The sequence below is a fragment of the Filobasidium floriforme genome, assembly GCF_021052385.1.
Source record: "Filobasidium floriforme strain CBS 6241 chromosome Unknown HD553scaffold_7, whole genome shotgun sequence".
NCBI classification, from domain to species: Eukaryota; Fungi; Basidiomycota; class Tremellomycetes; order Filobasidiales; family Filobasidiaceae; genus Filobasidium; species Filobasidium floriforme.
The window spans coordinates 188,632-204,308 of NW_025763628.1; the positions used below are offsets into that span (position 1 = coordinate 188,632).

General features: G+C 53.0%; 6 protein-coding genes across 6 annotated transcripts; 2 read left to right on the top strand and 4 right to left on the bottom strand.

Annotated features, from left to right (window-relative positions):
• Positions 1-33: 33 nt before the first annotated feature.
• Positions 34-1,643, top strand: HD553DRAFT_308556 (ubiquitin conjugating enzyme). Its single transcript, XM_046179559.1, has 6 exons — positions 34-428; positions 533-662; positions 773-805; positions 959-1,022; positions 1,144-1,316; positions 1,433-1,643. Exons 1-6 carry the CDS (start codon positions 394-396, stop codon positions 1,523-1,525), a joined length of 528 nt encoding a protein of 175 aa, XP_046037658.1. The 5' UTR covers positions 34-393; the 3' UTR covers positions 1,526-1,643.
• HD553DRAFT_282656 (tRNA A64-2'-O-ribosylphosphate transferase) lies at positions 1,644-3,450 on the bottom strand. The gene is made up of 4 exons (XM_046178159.1): positions 3,199-3,450; positions 2,911-3,107; positions 2,681-2,834; positions 1,644-2,598 (listed from the first exon to the last, which is right to left on the bottom strand). Exons 1-4 carry the CDS (start codon positions 3,415-3,417, stop codon positions 1,648-1,650), a joined length of 1,521 nt encoding a protein of 506 aa, XP_046037659.1. The 5' UTR covers positions 3,418-3,450; the 3' UTR covers positions 1,644-1,647.
• A 1,635-nt stretch (positions 3,451-5,085) lies between these two features.
• HD553DRAFT_340793 (putative endoplasmic reticulum protein) lies at positions 5,086-6,232 on the bottom strand (the record flags this gene model as incomplete). Its single annotated transcript, XM_046182584.1, has 7 exons — positions 5,086-5,136; positions 5,226-5,313; positions 5,442-5,592; positions 5,696-5,826; positions 5,907-6,016; positions 6,082-6,145; positions 6,219-6,232. The coding sequence occupies 7 exons, from the start codon at positions 6,230-6,232 to the stop codon at positions 5,086-5,088; spliced, it is 609 nt and encodes a 202-aa protein (XP_046037660.1).
• A 242-nt stretch (positions 6,233-6,474) lies between these two features.
• On the bottom strand, positions 6,475-9,564 carry HD553DRAFT_308567 (putative 3-isopropylmalate dehydratase). The gene is made up of 5 exons (XM_046179560.1): positions 9,263-9,564; positions 8,769-8,986; positions 7,172-8,678; positions 6,885-7,087; positions 6,475-6,814 (listed from the first exon to the last, which is right to left on the bottom strand). Exons 1-5 carry the CDS (start codon positions 9,469-9,471, stop codon positions 6,666-6,668), a joined length of 2,286 nt encoding a protein of 761 aa, XP_046037661.1. The 5' UTR covers positions 9,472-9,564; the 3' UTR covers positions 6,475-6,665.
• Positions 9,565-10,960: 1,396 nt separating this feature from the next.
• HD553DRAFT_340796 (putative oxidoreductase) lies at positions 10,961-12,173 on the bottom strand (the record flags this gene model as incomplete). The annotated part of the gene is made up of 6 exons (XM_046182585.1): positions 10,961-11,269; positions 11,349-11,401; positions 11,473-11,550; positions 11,621-11,723; positions 11,794-12,030; positions 12,108-12,173. The coding sequence occupies 6 exons, from the start codon at positions 12,171-12,173 to the stop codon at positions 10,961-10,963; spliced, it is 846 nt and encodes a 281-aa protein (XP_046037662.1).
• Positions 12,174-12,528: 355 nt separating this feature from the next.
• On the top strand, positions 12,529-14,549 carry HD553DRAFT_262883 (putative Coronin-like actin binding WD repeat protein; the record flags this gene model as incomplete). The annotated part of the gene is made up of 8 exons (XM_046177434.1): positions 12,529-12,612; positions 12,812-13,408; positions 13,517-13,740; positions 13,876-13,935; positions 14,012-14,026; positions 14,101-14,162; positions 14,245-14,363; positions 14,433-14,549. Coding segments are annotated over 8 exons (1,278 nt in total), but the record flags the coding sequence as incomplete, so codon positions are not given.
• Between the last annotated feature and the right edge of the window lie 1,128 nt (positions 14,550-15,677).

The following is a 15,677-nucleotide window of genomic DNA, read 5'->3' on the forward strand; positions in this document are numbered from 1 at the left end:
TACTCTGCTGATACCAGTTGTCAATGATCAATCGATTGATGTCGTGCTTGCATTATCTCTGCCGAATCACGATATGTCTGTGCTTACAGAGTAACCAGATTTGTCAAGGGGTAGGGGTCCGATCATGATGGGGCTTGGAAGAGAGTATCAGGTCGCAAAGCGGTTTGTTGCAGAATTACAGCAGTCCCACAACAGTAATAACAAGTTACGGCAGCGGCGGTCTCATCATACCGGCTTGAGCCGTCGCAACGAGCAACGAGCATTATGGATGTTCACGGAGTGCATTATATACTCATATACTCATATACTTAGCAGCGTGTACTCGGTGCATTCAAATCAGGATCCTTCAACATATTATACTCTTGAAACGTAAAGTCAAACCCCGGGCACATCATGAGCGGTCGAAATAACTCTACAGCGGTCAGAAGGCAAGTTTAGATCACCCCATCACGCGACCCAGACGACGACCTTCACTTGCACTTGATCACTGATCACTGACGATCAGAACATAACACTCTTACGATATACACAGGCTGGCCAAAGAATACAAGGATCTGTCGAAAGAACCCCTCGAGGAGAGCATGTTCGTAGCAGGACCGATCTCGGAGGATGATTTCTATGAGTGGGAAGCGCTCGTAGTTGGACCCGAGGGGACGCCTTATGTGAGTCCTGTCCGGGTTGATATGACAGGGGTCTCATCAGAGTTTCGATATGAACGTCGAGAGGATAGATCACTGAGAGATGATTTGCTTGTCTGATTGCGATATGACAGGAGGGAGGAGTATTCTGTGCGAAATTGAGCTTTGTAAGCGTCTCTCCTTTGTCTTCGAGACCACTTCGGGTGTCATTCCGCCAGGAAGGCTGATTTACAAATCTCCACCATATCCACATCGTATCGCGGTGATGTCTCGCAAATGCCACTGATGTCCTTTGATGATCCCGGAATGAACTCGCACAGCCTAAAGACTACCCGTTAAACCCGTTCAAGATGGTCTTCGATCCTCCTGTGTATCATCCGAACGGTAAGTCGGACCATGCTTAGTCTAGCCAACTTTTCTCACACCTAAACTTCCGCTGATATCAACGCTTCCACCATCTTTTTCTTTTCCGCTTCTCAACACTCAACATCTCCCTGGCACATAGTTTACTCAAACGGCGAAGTATGCATATCCATCCTCCATACCCCCGGAGACGATCCCTTGCACTACGAAAAGGCCTCGGAGCGCTGGTCACCAGTGCAAGGGGTGAGGAGCGTATTGATGAGCGTACTGAGCATGCTCGCAGAGCCGAATGTCGAGAGTGGGGCTAATATCGAGGTGAGTCCGGGTTCGAGCCGGAGCAGTTCGGCCCCCCCGATGCGCCTCAGGGTGGGGTTTCGGATATCAGTCGAAAGCGTCAAGGCTGATGAGATGGGGTTCTTGGGTTGTGGCAGTGCTGCAAGGTATTCAGAGACGATACGCCGTTGTTCGAGAAGATTATCCGGGATCAGGTCAGGCAACAGCTCGAGATCCCGCCTGAACTATGATTACCGTCCACGTTACACGACACCCAGCATGAAACACCGTCCATTGCAGCCGCCATCCCTTTGTACGACAACATCCATGCTATGCGATATGATACAATATTATACCCCCTCTGCTCGACGTGCTATTTATACTTGGCCGAGATGAGGTACTCGTTGACAGCTTTCAGAACGTGCCGACTAGGATTGACGCCCTGCCTCTCGTCCAAAATCCACTCGAGGCGTTTCCTCAGGTCTTCCTTAGTTGGCGTGGGAAGTGGTGGTAGCTGTACAGCTCCGTCTTCCTTGGAATTGGTTATTGGTCGCAATGACCGGTCGGACTGGACGAACAGCCAAGAGAGACAGACTGCCGCCCCGACGCTCAGGGACTTCCCGGTCGGATCCCTGACGAGGATTTGTACGTCCGAGTCTTGAGATCGGACACGCCGAGCGAAGTCGACGACGGCGGGCAAAACCTGCGTGGCGTAATCGAGGTCGGTCTTCTTCTTCTTGCCTTCTTGCAACCGCAAGACGAGTTGTTTCGATGTCGAGGTCTCGTCGCTGCTGACGGTCTCGATGGAAGGCTTGTCGGATTGTTCAAACGTGATCAAGGCGTAAGAACCCAAGTCCATCGGAAGATCGCTTGAAGTCGTCCCTAGCCATATCTTCGATCCCCTTGGAATCTCTTTCCATACATCCAACCCCTGTGTGACCAGAGCCGACCCCGCTTGACTTTGACCCCGCTCGACCAACCTCGCGATGAGCTCTGGCAGATCTTCCCGACTCGCCGACAAGATCTCCTCCCGGTTCGAAAAGAAATGCCCCGGTTTCAATCCTTTGCCCCATAGCTCGTCGTCGTCCCCGCTTCCTTGGACGTATTCGAACGTCCCATAGGCGTCACGTTTCGGTTCAGGACCGCCGTGGGGAATGAACGTAGATGCCGATAGACAGATGATCGGAATGAAAGGTGGTAGAGGAGGTGATACTGGTGATCTTGTAGCTGAGATTAAAGGAAGAGTGGGAGGGTAACTTGTACCTGGGTGGATAAAGATCGGTCGAAGAGGACGAGGGAGGGCAGGAATCGTCAAGCTCGAATTCTACCGAGACCAAGGAGAAGGACAAGGTATCTGTTTTTTAGCTTTGGAGACTTGGTACTCCGCCATCCTGATATAGACTTACGACCAGATGATCTACCCATCCTTCTATACGCTCCTCAATCTGACTCTTTTCCTGTGCAGAGACGATGTTGGGCGGGGTATACAGCTGGGTGTTCCATTCGTTCTTTTCTAGTTCTGGGTTCAGTCGCAGGACAGCTCTATTGATGACGGTGCACCTGCAAGTCGGGGAACGTACATGGCATGTACTTGAGCGTAATTCGAATGACGAGCTAAGACCGACTTCAGACTGACCAGATGGGTATCGTCTTGGACAAGGCATCGGGCATCCGTTTCCCCCGTCTCGTGCTATCGACTATGATGAACCCGCCTTGCTGGACGGCGAACTCGATCAATGATAGATTTGACCGTCGAACACTAAAGTCCCAGGCGTTGGTATGCCCGTCGGTAGACTTGAAGTAGGCATAGGTGGATGAGCTTGTCGATGGAGCCTACTATGTCGGGCCATGCAAGAATCAAGAGAGTGTCAGCGAATAATCGGATTTCCTTGAGCGTGACAATAATGGTGGTCGTTCTGCTCACCTCGGGGTCGGTATACCAGCTTCCACATCGTTGATTGGCAACCACCTTGAATTCGCCATCATACCATTCTTCCGCTACCTTGCGTACAAAAGCGATATCGTGCTGTATCGAATGCAGTCGATTGTAGGAATCGTGTTGAGCCGAGTTCTTGCGGATCTCTTGGTACAGATTCTTTGCCTCTGACTTGAGCTCTTCCTGGAATGTAAAGAGAGAGTCCATGGTAGATCGACTTTCATTGCGGGTGATCCCAGGTCGAGCTATAGTGCAGCTATCCAGTTGATCTGGTGACGAGGTTCAAGATCTTCAAGAGGTTACCAAGAAGGTGCTGACCCGAGACTCGTCGCTTGTCAAACTTCTTTACCGTATCGCACGCGATGTAAGCCTAGGCAATCATGAAACACTTGTCAACGCTTCTGCTAGACAACGCAAGCCTCTTCTACGATTTCGTAGCAATTTCCGTACTTGGAGATTTTGGGATCTCACTGGGTCGTACCGTCAGAAGAACAAAGGAGTCGAAATGGGTGGACGCGATACACAAATTGCTTGCTGGAGCCTTGACGTACAAGGTAGCTCCCCCCTTCTTGATCAACGCAGCCGGGGTCCTCGTCCCCGTTTTGCCCATAATATCTGACAGGATCGATCAGCTCAGATCTCTATATGTAAGAAAAAGGAGACATGCTTACCGATCGAGTATAGGATGATTCGCTGGAGACTTAATCGAGAAGCGAAAGAAGTCGTGTTGCGGAGGAAAAGAGTTTATCAGGGGTACCTCTCTTTTGCATTTACTTCCTGCCCTCGGATTCCTTCTAAGCTCACTATGCGATGTCCAGGGCCTCTGTCAGGAATTCAGAAAGGAACGCATCGAAAAGAGCTGGAGCGGAGGGCAGAGCTGAGGAAAGCTCCATTTGAATGGGTGATAGCTACGATGGCCTCTAGCCAAGCGTCACCCTTGAACTCCAGCTTCTGTTGTTCTTTCCAATAGTTTGGCCGGTCACAATCACTTGTCTCTCTGATCAGCTGTAGAGGTAAAAGCAGCACTTGAAGTTCAGTTGCCGCTGACGACAACATCCTTGTTAGATCTGTGCCTTCCTTTAGGTCTCAAATTGGCGGCAATATAGGTGTAGGTGCGTGAAGGGATTCAAGATCGGTAGCATCAACAGGAATTGGCGCAAGTGGAAAGTATCCAGTCATCCAGCGCTCCTCGCTTTGGCATATTGGAGGGTATCTGTGTGGTCGGGCTTAACTCCGCAAGAGCATGAGGTCAGCAATGAAGCTCATGAGCTTAGAGAAGCGGAAGATGGATTTGAAGCAAGGACAAGGACGCGAATCAATCAGGAGATACATGAGGCCCACTAAGATATAGCGGAGCTCAGGCTTCAAGGAGAAGAACCTAAACGTCTAAGAACGTTGATTGCGGTATTTCCGCTGTGAAACCCGCTGCTCCTGCCTTGTACAGGCAGCTCAGTTACTGTTCCAATACGCAGCAGCTGGGCTACTACGTCAATCCCTGCTGTAGTCCTCCGCTCAGCTGCGATGCCAGTCCCCGCTGAAAGCACTGATCCTGCTTCGGTCTTTATTCCGACTCCATCGACTGACGTAATGCCACCTGCCCTAAGTGCGTCGTCTTTGGCTCAACACCAAGCTCCGGCTCGCACCAGGATTGAGCTGATTGATTGTGCAACGATGCATTACCAAGCTAAGATTTTAGCACCGGAGGTTGAACACAGTCGGGAAAGTCCACATCGTCTCTCTAGACGTCCTTCTTAACGAATCCGTGAATGAGAAAGAGCGAGTCGTCTTGGGTCGAGCCATCTTTAAACTCGTACTTAACGATCTTAAGGCTTGTCGACATCATCACTGTACATTCTATACGATACAGGTTGTCGGTCAATACCCTGCTCCCATGCCTCCGAATCGTACGGCGGACCATTCCGGCGCCTGAGCACATCCGACCCCGGACATAACATCATGAGACCGATATTGGGTGTTCAGCACAGGAAAGAACCATGAAGCAGAAGGTGGCTTACCGGAGCCCGACTCTCGAACTGTAACCAATCGCCCGTCCCGGTAGGAACGAGTCCCATCTGTTTACACTTGTAAATCCCCAGTCCGAGCCTATCGTTGAGTGCCGAAGACGGAGATATGAACGAACATGAAACCGTGAACAAGGATCAGCAAGCAGTTCTGTAAACGTGGAAAAAACTCTTCGACAGGTGGTAGGGACAGGTGAAGCTGAGGCTTACACGAGCGCTTGACAGCCTACGTAGACGAGCATGGCGGTAAGAAGATCAGGGGTAATCTTGCCTTTCCGAGTGGGTGTTGATGATGTGGTCGTCGATATGGATCGTGAAGAAGCAGACGACGTGGCGGTAACCTGTCGGTACGGTTCAAAAGCTGTCCATGCGAAGCAATAAACGAACGCAAAGAAGAGTTCTGCCTGTCAGCGACGATACAGTATGATATGTGGAACACGAGCTACTGTAGAAGTCAAACTCACTCTTGATGATCTGGAAACACGCCTTGAACGGACTCGTCAACAACATCCAGACGATCCCCATAGAGAAGATCTGGATGCCCGAGCCGGACATGTAGAGCATGATGGCTTGCATGGGGAGAGATTTGGCTGGACTAAAAGGGGATAGCGTTATCATGGACATGATTTCAGCAGAGTTTCTCCTGAGGTCTATGTAAGAGCGGTAACTACTGACGCCAGGGCGACCTCCCAAGCCTTCTTCAGCTTGAGGTCGTTGGATTTGGTCGTGGCCGCCAGTTCCAGAGCTGAATCGTCTTGCGTCGAAGCGAGGGCCTTCTTGTTCCTCTGCACGATCGGCAAGCATGATCAGTCAGAGGTGGGCCTGTCATGAAGTTCGAGGGCAGACTCACTTTTGTGGACGAGGTGTACGTCGAGAATGGAGCGAAGCATGGCGGGTCAGCGATCGGGGTGGACCTGCGGATTCGAGGTTGAGTGGTCAGCTTCGAGACGTGACTGCCGCGCTGCTGAAAAGGAGACGCCAACTAACTTTGATATGGACATGGCTGGCGATGGGTGTAGCCCAAGGGACGTTGAAGGTTGTTCGATGAGCAAGAGAGAGTTGTGTAATTGAGTGACATGAGTCATGAGTAACCTGATTCAAGGCGCAAGGTGATGATTATGCAGATAGGGATCCGCCGGAAGCGAATTAGCGAATCGAGTGTGGTCCAGTCAAACAGGATAACGTCCGTCGGCGACATCAAGGGATCAGCCCGTCTTTCTGCTTTGATTTCTTTGCACTCCAAACACAAGAACAATCCATTTCTGAAAATCCAATACAAGGTATAATATATGTCGAGTATATACATTTTACTGTCAAGAAAGCCACGACCAAAATCGAGATAAGGTAATATAGTCGACGTCCTTGCTGAATCGTCGTTTTTGTTCTTCTTCATTATCGTATCACCACCGCGAGGCAGCCAGACAAGCGCGCCCTCTACCAGTCCATCTTCTTCTTCTGAGGACTGGCCGGCTTGACGGGCACCTTGCCTCCCTTCTTAGCGTAACCGAGTCCGTCCAACCAGGGCCAGGTGGCCGTCCGTCGGGTCTCGAACTGTTCGATCTCTTCGCGGTGTTGCAGGGTGACTATCGGATGCTCTCAGCAGTCAGCAAATTTGTTCTATATAGCGAAAGATGCGGGAACATCTCGACTCACGACCGATATCGTCCAACCCGTTGATAAGGCAATGACGCCTGAAGTCGTCGACCTGGAACGAGATCTCTCCCTTGCCATCGGGCCTGACAATGACCTTGCGTTCGAGGTCGACGGTGAGCTCCTGTCCGGCCGAAGCGTCGGCGTGAAGCTGCTCGAGCTCGGCGGGAGGCAAGACGATGGGCAGCATGCCGTTCTTGAAACAGCTGGTGAGGGTGAGCGTGAACAACAGCGTCTGATGTTAGCGGCATGATCACCATTGTCAGATGTCAGACACGGCCGCGACTCACTTGTTGTAGAAGATGTCGGCAAACGAAGGCGCAGCGATACACCTGATTCCGAAATCGTTGATCGCCCAAGGCGCATGCTCTCGCGAACTTCCGCATCCAAAGTTGGCTCCGGTACAGATCAAGATGTTGGCCCGCCTGAACGGCTCCTTGTTGAGGACGAAATCGGGGTTCTCCTCCTTGGTCTTCTGATCGTATCGGTGTTCGAAGAAGGCGGCCTTGCCCAACCCGGTCCTCTCGAGCGTCTTCAGGAACTGCTTAGGGATGATCATGTCCGTGTCGATGTTGGCGGTCGACATGGGTGCGGCGATCCCGGTAAGGACGTTGAATTTGGGAAGACCGGCCGTGGCGGGGTCGACGGCTTCCGGAAGAGCTTTGGCGTTCGGGTCGACGATCTTGGTCTCCCTGGGGATGGGGGCAGGGGAGGGGATCGCAGCGTCCATGTAGTCAAAGACGCTAGTGACCTTGATCTCCGGGTGGTCGCTGACGTTCTCGCCGACGAATTTCCTGACGTCGGTCAACCTTCCCGTCATCGCCGCCGCAGCGACCATGGCAGGGCTCATCAAGTGCGTCCTCCCACCCTGTCCCTGTCGACCCTCAAAGTTCCTGTTCGACGTCGACGCGCACCTCTCCTGGGGCTTCAACTGGTCGGGGTTCATTCCGAGACACATGGAACATCCGGCTTCCCTCCAGTCGAAACCGGCCTTTTTGAAGACGACGTCGATCCCCTCGGCCTCGGCTTGCTGCTTGACCAACCCCGAACCGGGAACAACCATCGCGTAGACGCCCTCGGCGACCTTGGCGTCCTTGCCAGCGGAGAGGATGACCTTGGCCGCAGACCTCAAGTCCTCGATTCGACCGTTGGTACACGATCCCAAGAACGCCTTGTCGATCTTGACCTCCTCCATCACCTGGCCCGGCTGCAAGCCCATGTACTCCAAAGACCTCTTCATACCGTTCTTCCTGATCGGGTCGGTAGCCTTTTCGGGGTCGGGCACGGTACCAGTGATGGGGACAGTGTCCTGCGGGCTGGTTCCCCAGGTCAAGGTCGGCGCGATGTCCTCGGCCTTGATCTCGACCTCGACGTCATAGTGCGCTCCGGCGTCCGACTTCAAGGTCTTCCAGTAGGCGACCGCCTGATCCCACTCCTCACCGACAGGACACAGGGGCCTCCCAGCGAGGTACTCGAAAGTGATCTCGTCCGGTGCAATCATCCCCGCCCTAGCTCCTCCCTCGATGGACATGTTGCAGATACTCATCCTCGCCTCCATAGACAGCTCCCTGATCGTGCTCCCAGAAAACTCGATGACACATCCGTTTCCCCCGGCAGTCCCGATCAGACCGATAATGTGAAGGACGATGTCTTTGGAATTGCATCCTGCGGGAAGGGCGCCTTCGACGTTGATACGCATGTTTTTGGATTTCTTTTGGGGGAGGGTCTGGGTGGCGAGGACGTGTTCGACCTCGGAAGTTCCGATGCCGAAAGCCAGCGCGCCGAACGCTCCGTGAGCTACGCGTGAGCGTGAGAAAGAATAATCAGCTTTTCCAGCCTGCCGAAAGACCCCCAAACAGAAATCGAGAAAAAAGAATCTGAACTCACTGGACGTATGACTATCCCCACAGACCACCGTCGTTCCGGGCAGAGTGAACCCCTGTTCAGGCCCGATGATGTGTACGATTCCCTGTCGCCTGTCCCCCATCCCGAAATAGGTCAAGCCAAACTCTTTCACATTGTCCTCGAGGGCTCCGACTTGGGCTCGCGAGTCGGGTTCTTCGATAAAGGAGTGAATCGATTTGAATGATTTTCGGGAGATGGTGCTGATAGTCGGAATAAGGGTGGTGGTGTGATGCGGTGTGATGAGGTTTCGAGGCAGGTGGTGGATTGAGATTGACAATTGAGGTGGCGTGAGGCGGAGAGAAGCAAGTTGGGCCAGAGTTGTGGAGAGAGTCAACGGGGTGATAGTGTTGGTAAAGGGTAAGTTGCCGACAAGAGGTTACCGATACGAAACAGAACAGGAAAAGAACACAAAGGACGGAGTGGCGAAAACATCAGCTCCACAGCCCGAACCTAGCTTTCTCGACGAAGCGACTCACGGAATGTTGTGATCCACAGTGGCGAGCGTACAATCCGGCCTTCTGACGATCCTCTTGGCGGTCCTCAACCCTTCAAAGGCTTGAGGCGAGGTGACCTCGTGTACCAAGTGTCGGTCGATGTAGATCAACGCCTGGTCGGCCGAGTAGACGAGGTGGTCGTCGTAGACCTTGTCGTAGAGCGTGCGTGGGGTCGACGTCGGGGCGGGCATGGTAGATGTGTGTGCGTGTGAGCTGGTGTTGTAGAGAAAGAGAGATCGTAGCAAAGATGCGATGTGTGTATAGTTTCGGGGCAAGAGTTGTTGGTGGCCGGTGGTGTATATATGCTTCGAGGTTGCAACGTGTATATGGCCCGATGTTCATTCGTTCGCCACCCGATCACCCGAAAGTTGGACGAGCTTCGGCCGAAAGACGACTTGTCGGGTCGGGCTACGGGCATGTCACGTGACATCAACAGTGCAGCTCGGTGTTCGACCGGGGTTTCATAGTCGTTGAGGTGCGGATATGGATGAATGAGGACATGTTAGACTAGGTTACAAAGGCGATCGGACACGGTATGGTCGTCTAGTTGCAAGATGCAAGGTCATACTCAAGACATCGCGTAGTGGGTTCAGCCTTGTGGTTCATGTCGATCGCGAAGTGTCGTCCCAGATCACAACGAGAGCAGCCAATCTTCCAACGTCCTTCCCAGGGGAACGCTCTGGCCCTGCCACGAGATGACGACGTCGAAAAGACTGCTCGGCCGGAGGTCTGCGGCTCGTTCGATCTCGATCAGCGACAGGTCGCGTTCCCGGCATCAAGACGAAGTGCTCACCTCGACTTCGGAATAAGTGTATGCCGATGACGGGAGGCGGGTCCGCTTCCATGACAGGTTCGACTGGCTGTTTTAGGAGTGGTCAATAATGTGCTCGGAGAGGTTGTTTTGACGGGACAGACGCTAAGCTGTCGGCGACATGTCATCAAGCATTGAAATCCATCACCTCGCTTTCAGTCTGCCAGGTCGCGCGGACGTCTTATCGATCGATCGCGTCCCTTGCCATGTCGACTGACCTGGGAAGATCCTTCCTGCTGCCCGACCATGATAGCACCAAATAACGCGGCACTTTAAAGAAAACTCTCCAACTTGGAACGCTTGTCCATGAAAACTGACATTGTAAGACACTGTAGGTCTGTTATGTAGACTCTGGTTGGTCCGTGAGAAGTGATGTCGTTGACGACCAGGACAGATGAGAGCTTTTCTACATTTGGAACAGTTGCAATCATCTCGATGATATCCGACGATCGCGTGGATATACCGTAAGCCGCCCTTCATACCCTCCACCTGCCTTCTCTGCTTCACAACCCAATAGCATCTACTTGTCCTTGCTTTGACTATAGGTCATGTTGGTCTTGCCGATCTTGTTCTTCTTGGCGGGGTGGGTCTCCTTCACCTTCCGCACCTTCCTCCTCCTCCTCCTCTTCCCCCAGCACCACTTCTCGTTGGCTTTGAGGATGTCCCATGTGTTGGCTCCGCGCATGTTGAGCCTTCATGGGCCACGTCTTTGAGGATCATAAATCATGGGATACAGCATGGTGGCCACGAAGCCGTTTGGTACATTGCTCAATGGCTTCATCCCACATCCTGGAATCGGCTTCGGCGATTTGAACATCGATCCATCAACAACAGTACCCGAGCGCATTTGTACTGACCGACATTTCCTCTCAAACCCGATTACGCTCCTCCCACTTCCTGTCAACCTGATACAGGCTCCTCTGGCTAGTAGGCAACGTCTCCATCGTAACGACAGAGACCCGCTCCGGCTGAAGGCATTGCCAGACGATCCCCTCGGCAAGATCGTCCGCTTGCAAAGCGCACATGCCCGAAAACATGTCGTCGATCGACGAAGAGTCGTATTCGAGCCGCCGAGAGTGGAATTCCGTCAAGGTGGTGCCGGGGCGATGGACGAGGATTCGGATGTTTGTTCCGGAGGTCTCGTGCCGCAGCACGTAGGCGAATCCTTCGACGGCTGCCTATTGTAGCAAGGCCATCGGAAGGGTCTGTCAATATTTTGGCAAGAGACCAGAGACAGAGAATACGGCTACTACTAACCTTCGAGGTATGGTAGGAAGCTTCGTTGAAATCCTTAAGTGGAGCTTGATGACCTATCGATTCGCGTAGATCAGCACCCGCCATGGCATCGGTCGCCAGACCCCACTACCTCGAGACTATCTACCGGTGATACTGGAGACGAACAAGACAGTGCCTGTCGGCTGAGGAGACCGCTTCATCATGTGGTACCGAAGAATTCCGTCTGTCCTTACAATTCGGCGGATTTTAGCCACAGGAAACGATCCGGGAGATTGTCAGGCTGGTGGACTTACGTGTGATATGCATGAGACCTCTTACGTTGACGTCCATGACGGTATCCACATCGTCGAGATCCTGCTCCCAGAACGGCTTGGTGGCTTTCAGAGCAAAGCCAGCCTGAACACGAGGTGGCCGGACATCAGCTTGGAAGAAATGGACGAAAGCGATTTGGCATCGGACCACTGACGTTGTTGATGAGGATGTCTACCGGTGAACACTCGCTGACAGATCTCTCGATCATGTGGGCGATCTCCTTCGGCTTGGTAAGGTCGCATATATAGGACCAGACCTTGCCTTCCCCATCGACGAGGTCCGCCAGCAGCCTGTCCATCTTTTCTTGGTTACTTCCGGTAACGATCAGGTTGCACCCTGCACGATACATCAGACGAGCGGTGGAGAATCCGATCCCTCCTGTGGCTCCCGTCTGGGATGGCAAATATACGTATACGTGAGTCAGTTTCTTACTGCTGTTGCAAAGAACTTTGGCTGATACACACTCACGATCATGACGGTCTTGCCTTTGAGAGCGACGCGTGCCAGATCGGCAAGATCGTATGTAGTCGACATTGTATGAGAGGCTTGATCAGGTGGTCGATTGCGGTGGTTGACGTCGATGTCCTCACAAGTACGTAGTACAGAAGGCAGATCGTTTAGGTATGAGGTATAAGAAACGTCTGACATGGAGGGAACATGACTCTGACGTCGATCGGTCAACTCCGAGCCGATGATTGATAAGAGAGGATTGCGGTGTATGACGTGTCATTGGGAAAAACGAATTGATTAGCGTGTCCACCTCATCATCGATCAGTATCGCATCATACCGGCGACGTCGTCATAATCGTTCAATCATATCGACCATCCTACACCTCCTTCCATCCCTGCAAACCAGCTCATACACACCACCTCTCTCACTACTGTCAAGATGAGCAGATTCGTCCGACCGAGTAAATACCGTCATACCTATTCGCAACAGGCGAAAAAGGAGCACAACTATGAGAACTTGAAGGTCAGCAGCGCGACGCGTCCGGGGAGGTTGTGGTTGAGTCGCGATGATTGCTGATCTGGTCACCGATTTTCTTATGACATTTATTGCTGTCTACCTCTTGACCATATATCCCGTGCCCCTGTCGGATTCTTACCATTCCTGGACGCATCGCCGCTCTCAACCTGAACGCGGTGCTCAACCTCGACGTGCGTCCGCGCAGGTCTCCACCTCGGCCTGGGATACCGACCTGATCAAAGCCAACCCCAAATTCCTCTCTATCAACTACCAAGCATCCGGTGGTGGAGCCTTCCTTGTCCTCCCCCTTCTCTCTCCCTTTTCCGCCCCAGCGATCCCCACCCCGAAACTCCCCGACCTCCTCCCCCTCTGCCGAGGGCACAGCGGACCGGTATTGGATACCGCTTGGCACCCGCACAAAGAAGCTGTATTGGCGAGCGCAGGGGAGGATGGCAAGATCTTCCTCTGGAACTTTGAGAGCGAGATCTCCAACTCTGCTCGTGGGTCCGAAGGTACCGGATACTCTGGCAAGTTCAGCGGATGGGGGGAAGAGAACTGGACGACCCCTTCGGATTGGGAACATACGGCTTTTATCCCCAAAGCCGGTCAGGGGAAAAAGGTCGGACAGGTCGTCTTCAACCCCGTAGCTTCGGGGTTGTTGGCCAGTGCTAGTGGGGACCACGTCGTCAGGCTTTGGGACGTGGATTCGGGCAAGTTTGACGAGGCGCTCGTAGAGCTCAAGGGGCACAAGGATACCGTACAGAGCGTCTGCTGGAATTATACCGGAGATCTGCTCATCACCGTGAGTTGGCCTTTCTCTTGAATCGTCTGTTCACCCCGATGCTGATCTCTTCGTCCTCGATCTCATGCATGTCGCAACGTGTCATTCACATGACCTCCCTCACGACAGACCTCCCGAGATAAACAAATCCGGATGTACGACCCCCGAGCGGGTTCCGACCCTATTAAACAGGCCGACGGCCACGGTGGGATCAAGGGCTCCAGGGTCGTCTGGTTGGGCGATCGGGAGAGGGCGGTGACGACCGGGTTCTCCAGGATGTCGGACAGACAGATGATCCTTTGGGATACGGCGACTTTGAAGCCGATCTCGACGGAGAATATCGATAGCAGTTCGTGAGTCTACGTCCCTTCGTCTCCTTTGTTGGCGCGGGTTCATATCCTAGGGGAAGCACGAGATGGACGCTGATGTGACATCGTTTGTATGCTTCTCTTCAATGCGTTATTTTTTGGCACGGTTGTGCACTGCAGCGGTGTCATTATGCCGCATTATGTCGAGGGCAACTCGGTCTTGTTGTTGGCCGGAAAGGGGTGAGTTGACGGGTCAAGGCGGCTGTTAATCTTCGGTATGGAGACTGATAAGAGTTCCGCGTTTCGTCTTTCGTAGAGACGGGAACATCAGGTAAATCATTCATCCTCACAAAAGATCAGGCTGGTGACTCAGGCTCACGATGATCCCATTTTTTCTCGACGCAGGTACTACGAATACGCTGACGACGAGCTGTTCTACTTGAACGAACACAAGAGTGCCGATCCTCGTACGTCCGCACACTCGCGCGCGTACTATATTCGACCAAGCCGAAGCCGAAACTGACGACGAGGTCCATGCTGTTGTACCAGAACGAGGGTTCACCCTCTTGCCTCGACACGCTGTCGATGTCGGACAAAACGAGATCGCTCGTGGATTCAAGCTCACTACGAGCACCGTCGAACCGATCGGATTTGTCGTTCCCCGTAAAGTCAGTGATGCTGATTAGGTTATTCCGACAATGGCAATCAACTGACCCGAAAACTGCGCCACTTCACAGGCTGAAAGCTTCCAGGCAGACATCTTCCCTCCTGCTCCTTCCGATGAAGCCGCATTTACCGCCAAGGAATGGATGGATGGCAAAAAGGGTCCTCCCAAGTTGATCGACATGGAGTCAAGGGCGCAGGCGGCCTATCAGGCTCCCGCTCAACCTGAGAAGAAGGAGACCCCGGTTGAGAGCCCTCCCGCTCAGGCAGAAAAGAAGGAAACCCCGGCTCGATCGGTCTCGCTTCCTAACCCCACTCCAGCTGTCGCCCCTGCTACCGAAGCTACCGCAGAGTACCCGAAAGACGTCCCTATGCTCTCGGCCACCAAGGTTCCGGAACCGACCGATTTCAACCCCAAAGATCTCGAGATCAAGCAGGACGACCCGGACAGCGACGACGAGGAGCTCACCGAGGCCAAGAAGAGGGCGCCTGTGGATGAGGACGATTTCGAGGAAGAGGCCAAACCCTCCGTCGTGGATGTCAGCGGGAGTGAGGAGAAGAAGGCGGACAAGGTGGCTCGTGTCGAGACCCCTGCCGGCGACAAGACCCCCATCACCACTCAAAACCCGGGCGATGTGAGTGCACGTTCACGATTTTTCTCAGTAGCTCCGCTCATTTCGCGTCATCTCGCAGGACAAGGTCGTCTCTGACCTGCGCGCCAAATTGGCCGAAGCCGAGCGTCAACTCCAGTCTATCCGTATCGAGAACTCTAGTCTGAAGTCCCAGTTGACCAAGGCTAAGAGCCTCGCCAAGCAGTTGGCCGACTTGTAGAAGTTGGCACTTGTAGAAGAAGGAAAAGTGTGTGTACATGTCTCGTTGCCTCTGGGTTCGAGTGTGTTGGGTATTTTTTTGGTTGCATTCTTTTTCGTTGTAAATTCTGTCTCCGAAGGTGTTTCACCCACGGTGGCTTGATCAATTTGGTTGTGATACAGTTTGAGTGCGTATTGTCGTGGTTGATTCGCTTCGTCTCGGCAGCGCTACTCGGTGATCCCTACAACGCCTTGCGCTTGAGCCCAGGATGCAGGAAAGACTTCCATCCATCGCCCATCCATTGGTCTGCTTGGATAACAAGCTAAGAGGGCCACTCAACGCCCAAAATACTCCAGACTTTTAGGTTCTTGGCCATCTGGTTATTGTCCCCTTCCTCCTCTCCCCTCCCTTTCCAGCCCATAATCCAACCTGCCACATGTACAGGGACATCTTGGCGATTTCTTGCATGAGATTCTGAGCAGCCCAAGCTATCCACAATAACAGGAGAC

Excerpts from the sequence above, each read along its gene's own strand:
- HD553DRAFT_308556 (XM_046179559.1), top strand. The coding sequence starts at position 394 with ATGAGCGGTCGAAATAACTCTACAGCGGTCAGAAG. Across the intron at positions 663-772 it reads GACCCGAGGGGACGCCTTAT|GAGGGAGGAGTATTCTGTGC; the intron begins GTGAGTCCTGTC and ends GCGATATGACAG. Across the intron at positions 1,023-1,143 it reads TCCTGTGTATCATCCGAACG|TTTACTCAAACGGCGAAGTA; the intron begins GTAAGTCGGACC and ends CCTGGCACATAG.
- HD553DRAFT_282656 (XM_046178159.1), bottom strand. The coding sequence starts at position 3,417 with ATGGACTCTCTCTTTACATTCCAGGAAGAGCTCAAGTCAGAGGCAAAG. Across the intron at positions 3,108-3,198 it reads GCTGGTATACCGACCCCGAG|GCTCCATCGACAAGCTCATC; the intron begins GTGAGCAGAACG and ends CCGACATAGTAG. Across the intron at positions 2,599-2,680 it reads GATGGGTAGATCATCTGGTC|AATTCGAGCTTGACGATTCC; the intron begins GTAAGTCTATAT and ends TGGTCTCGGTAG.
- HD553DRAFT_308567 (XM_046179560.1), bottom strand. The coding sequence starts at position 9,471 with ATGCCCGCCCCGACGTCGACCCCACGCACGCTCTACGACAAGGTCTAC. Across the intron at positions 8,679-8,768 it reads TGGGGATAGTCATACGTCCA|CTCACGGAGCGTTCGGCGCG; the intron begins GTGAGTTCAGAT and ends GCTCACGCGTAG. Across the intron at positions 7,088-7,171 it reads GCCGACATCTTCTACAACAA|CTGTTTCAAGAACGGCATGC; the intron begins GTGAGTCGCGGC and ends CACCCTCACCAG.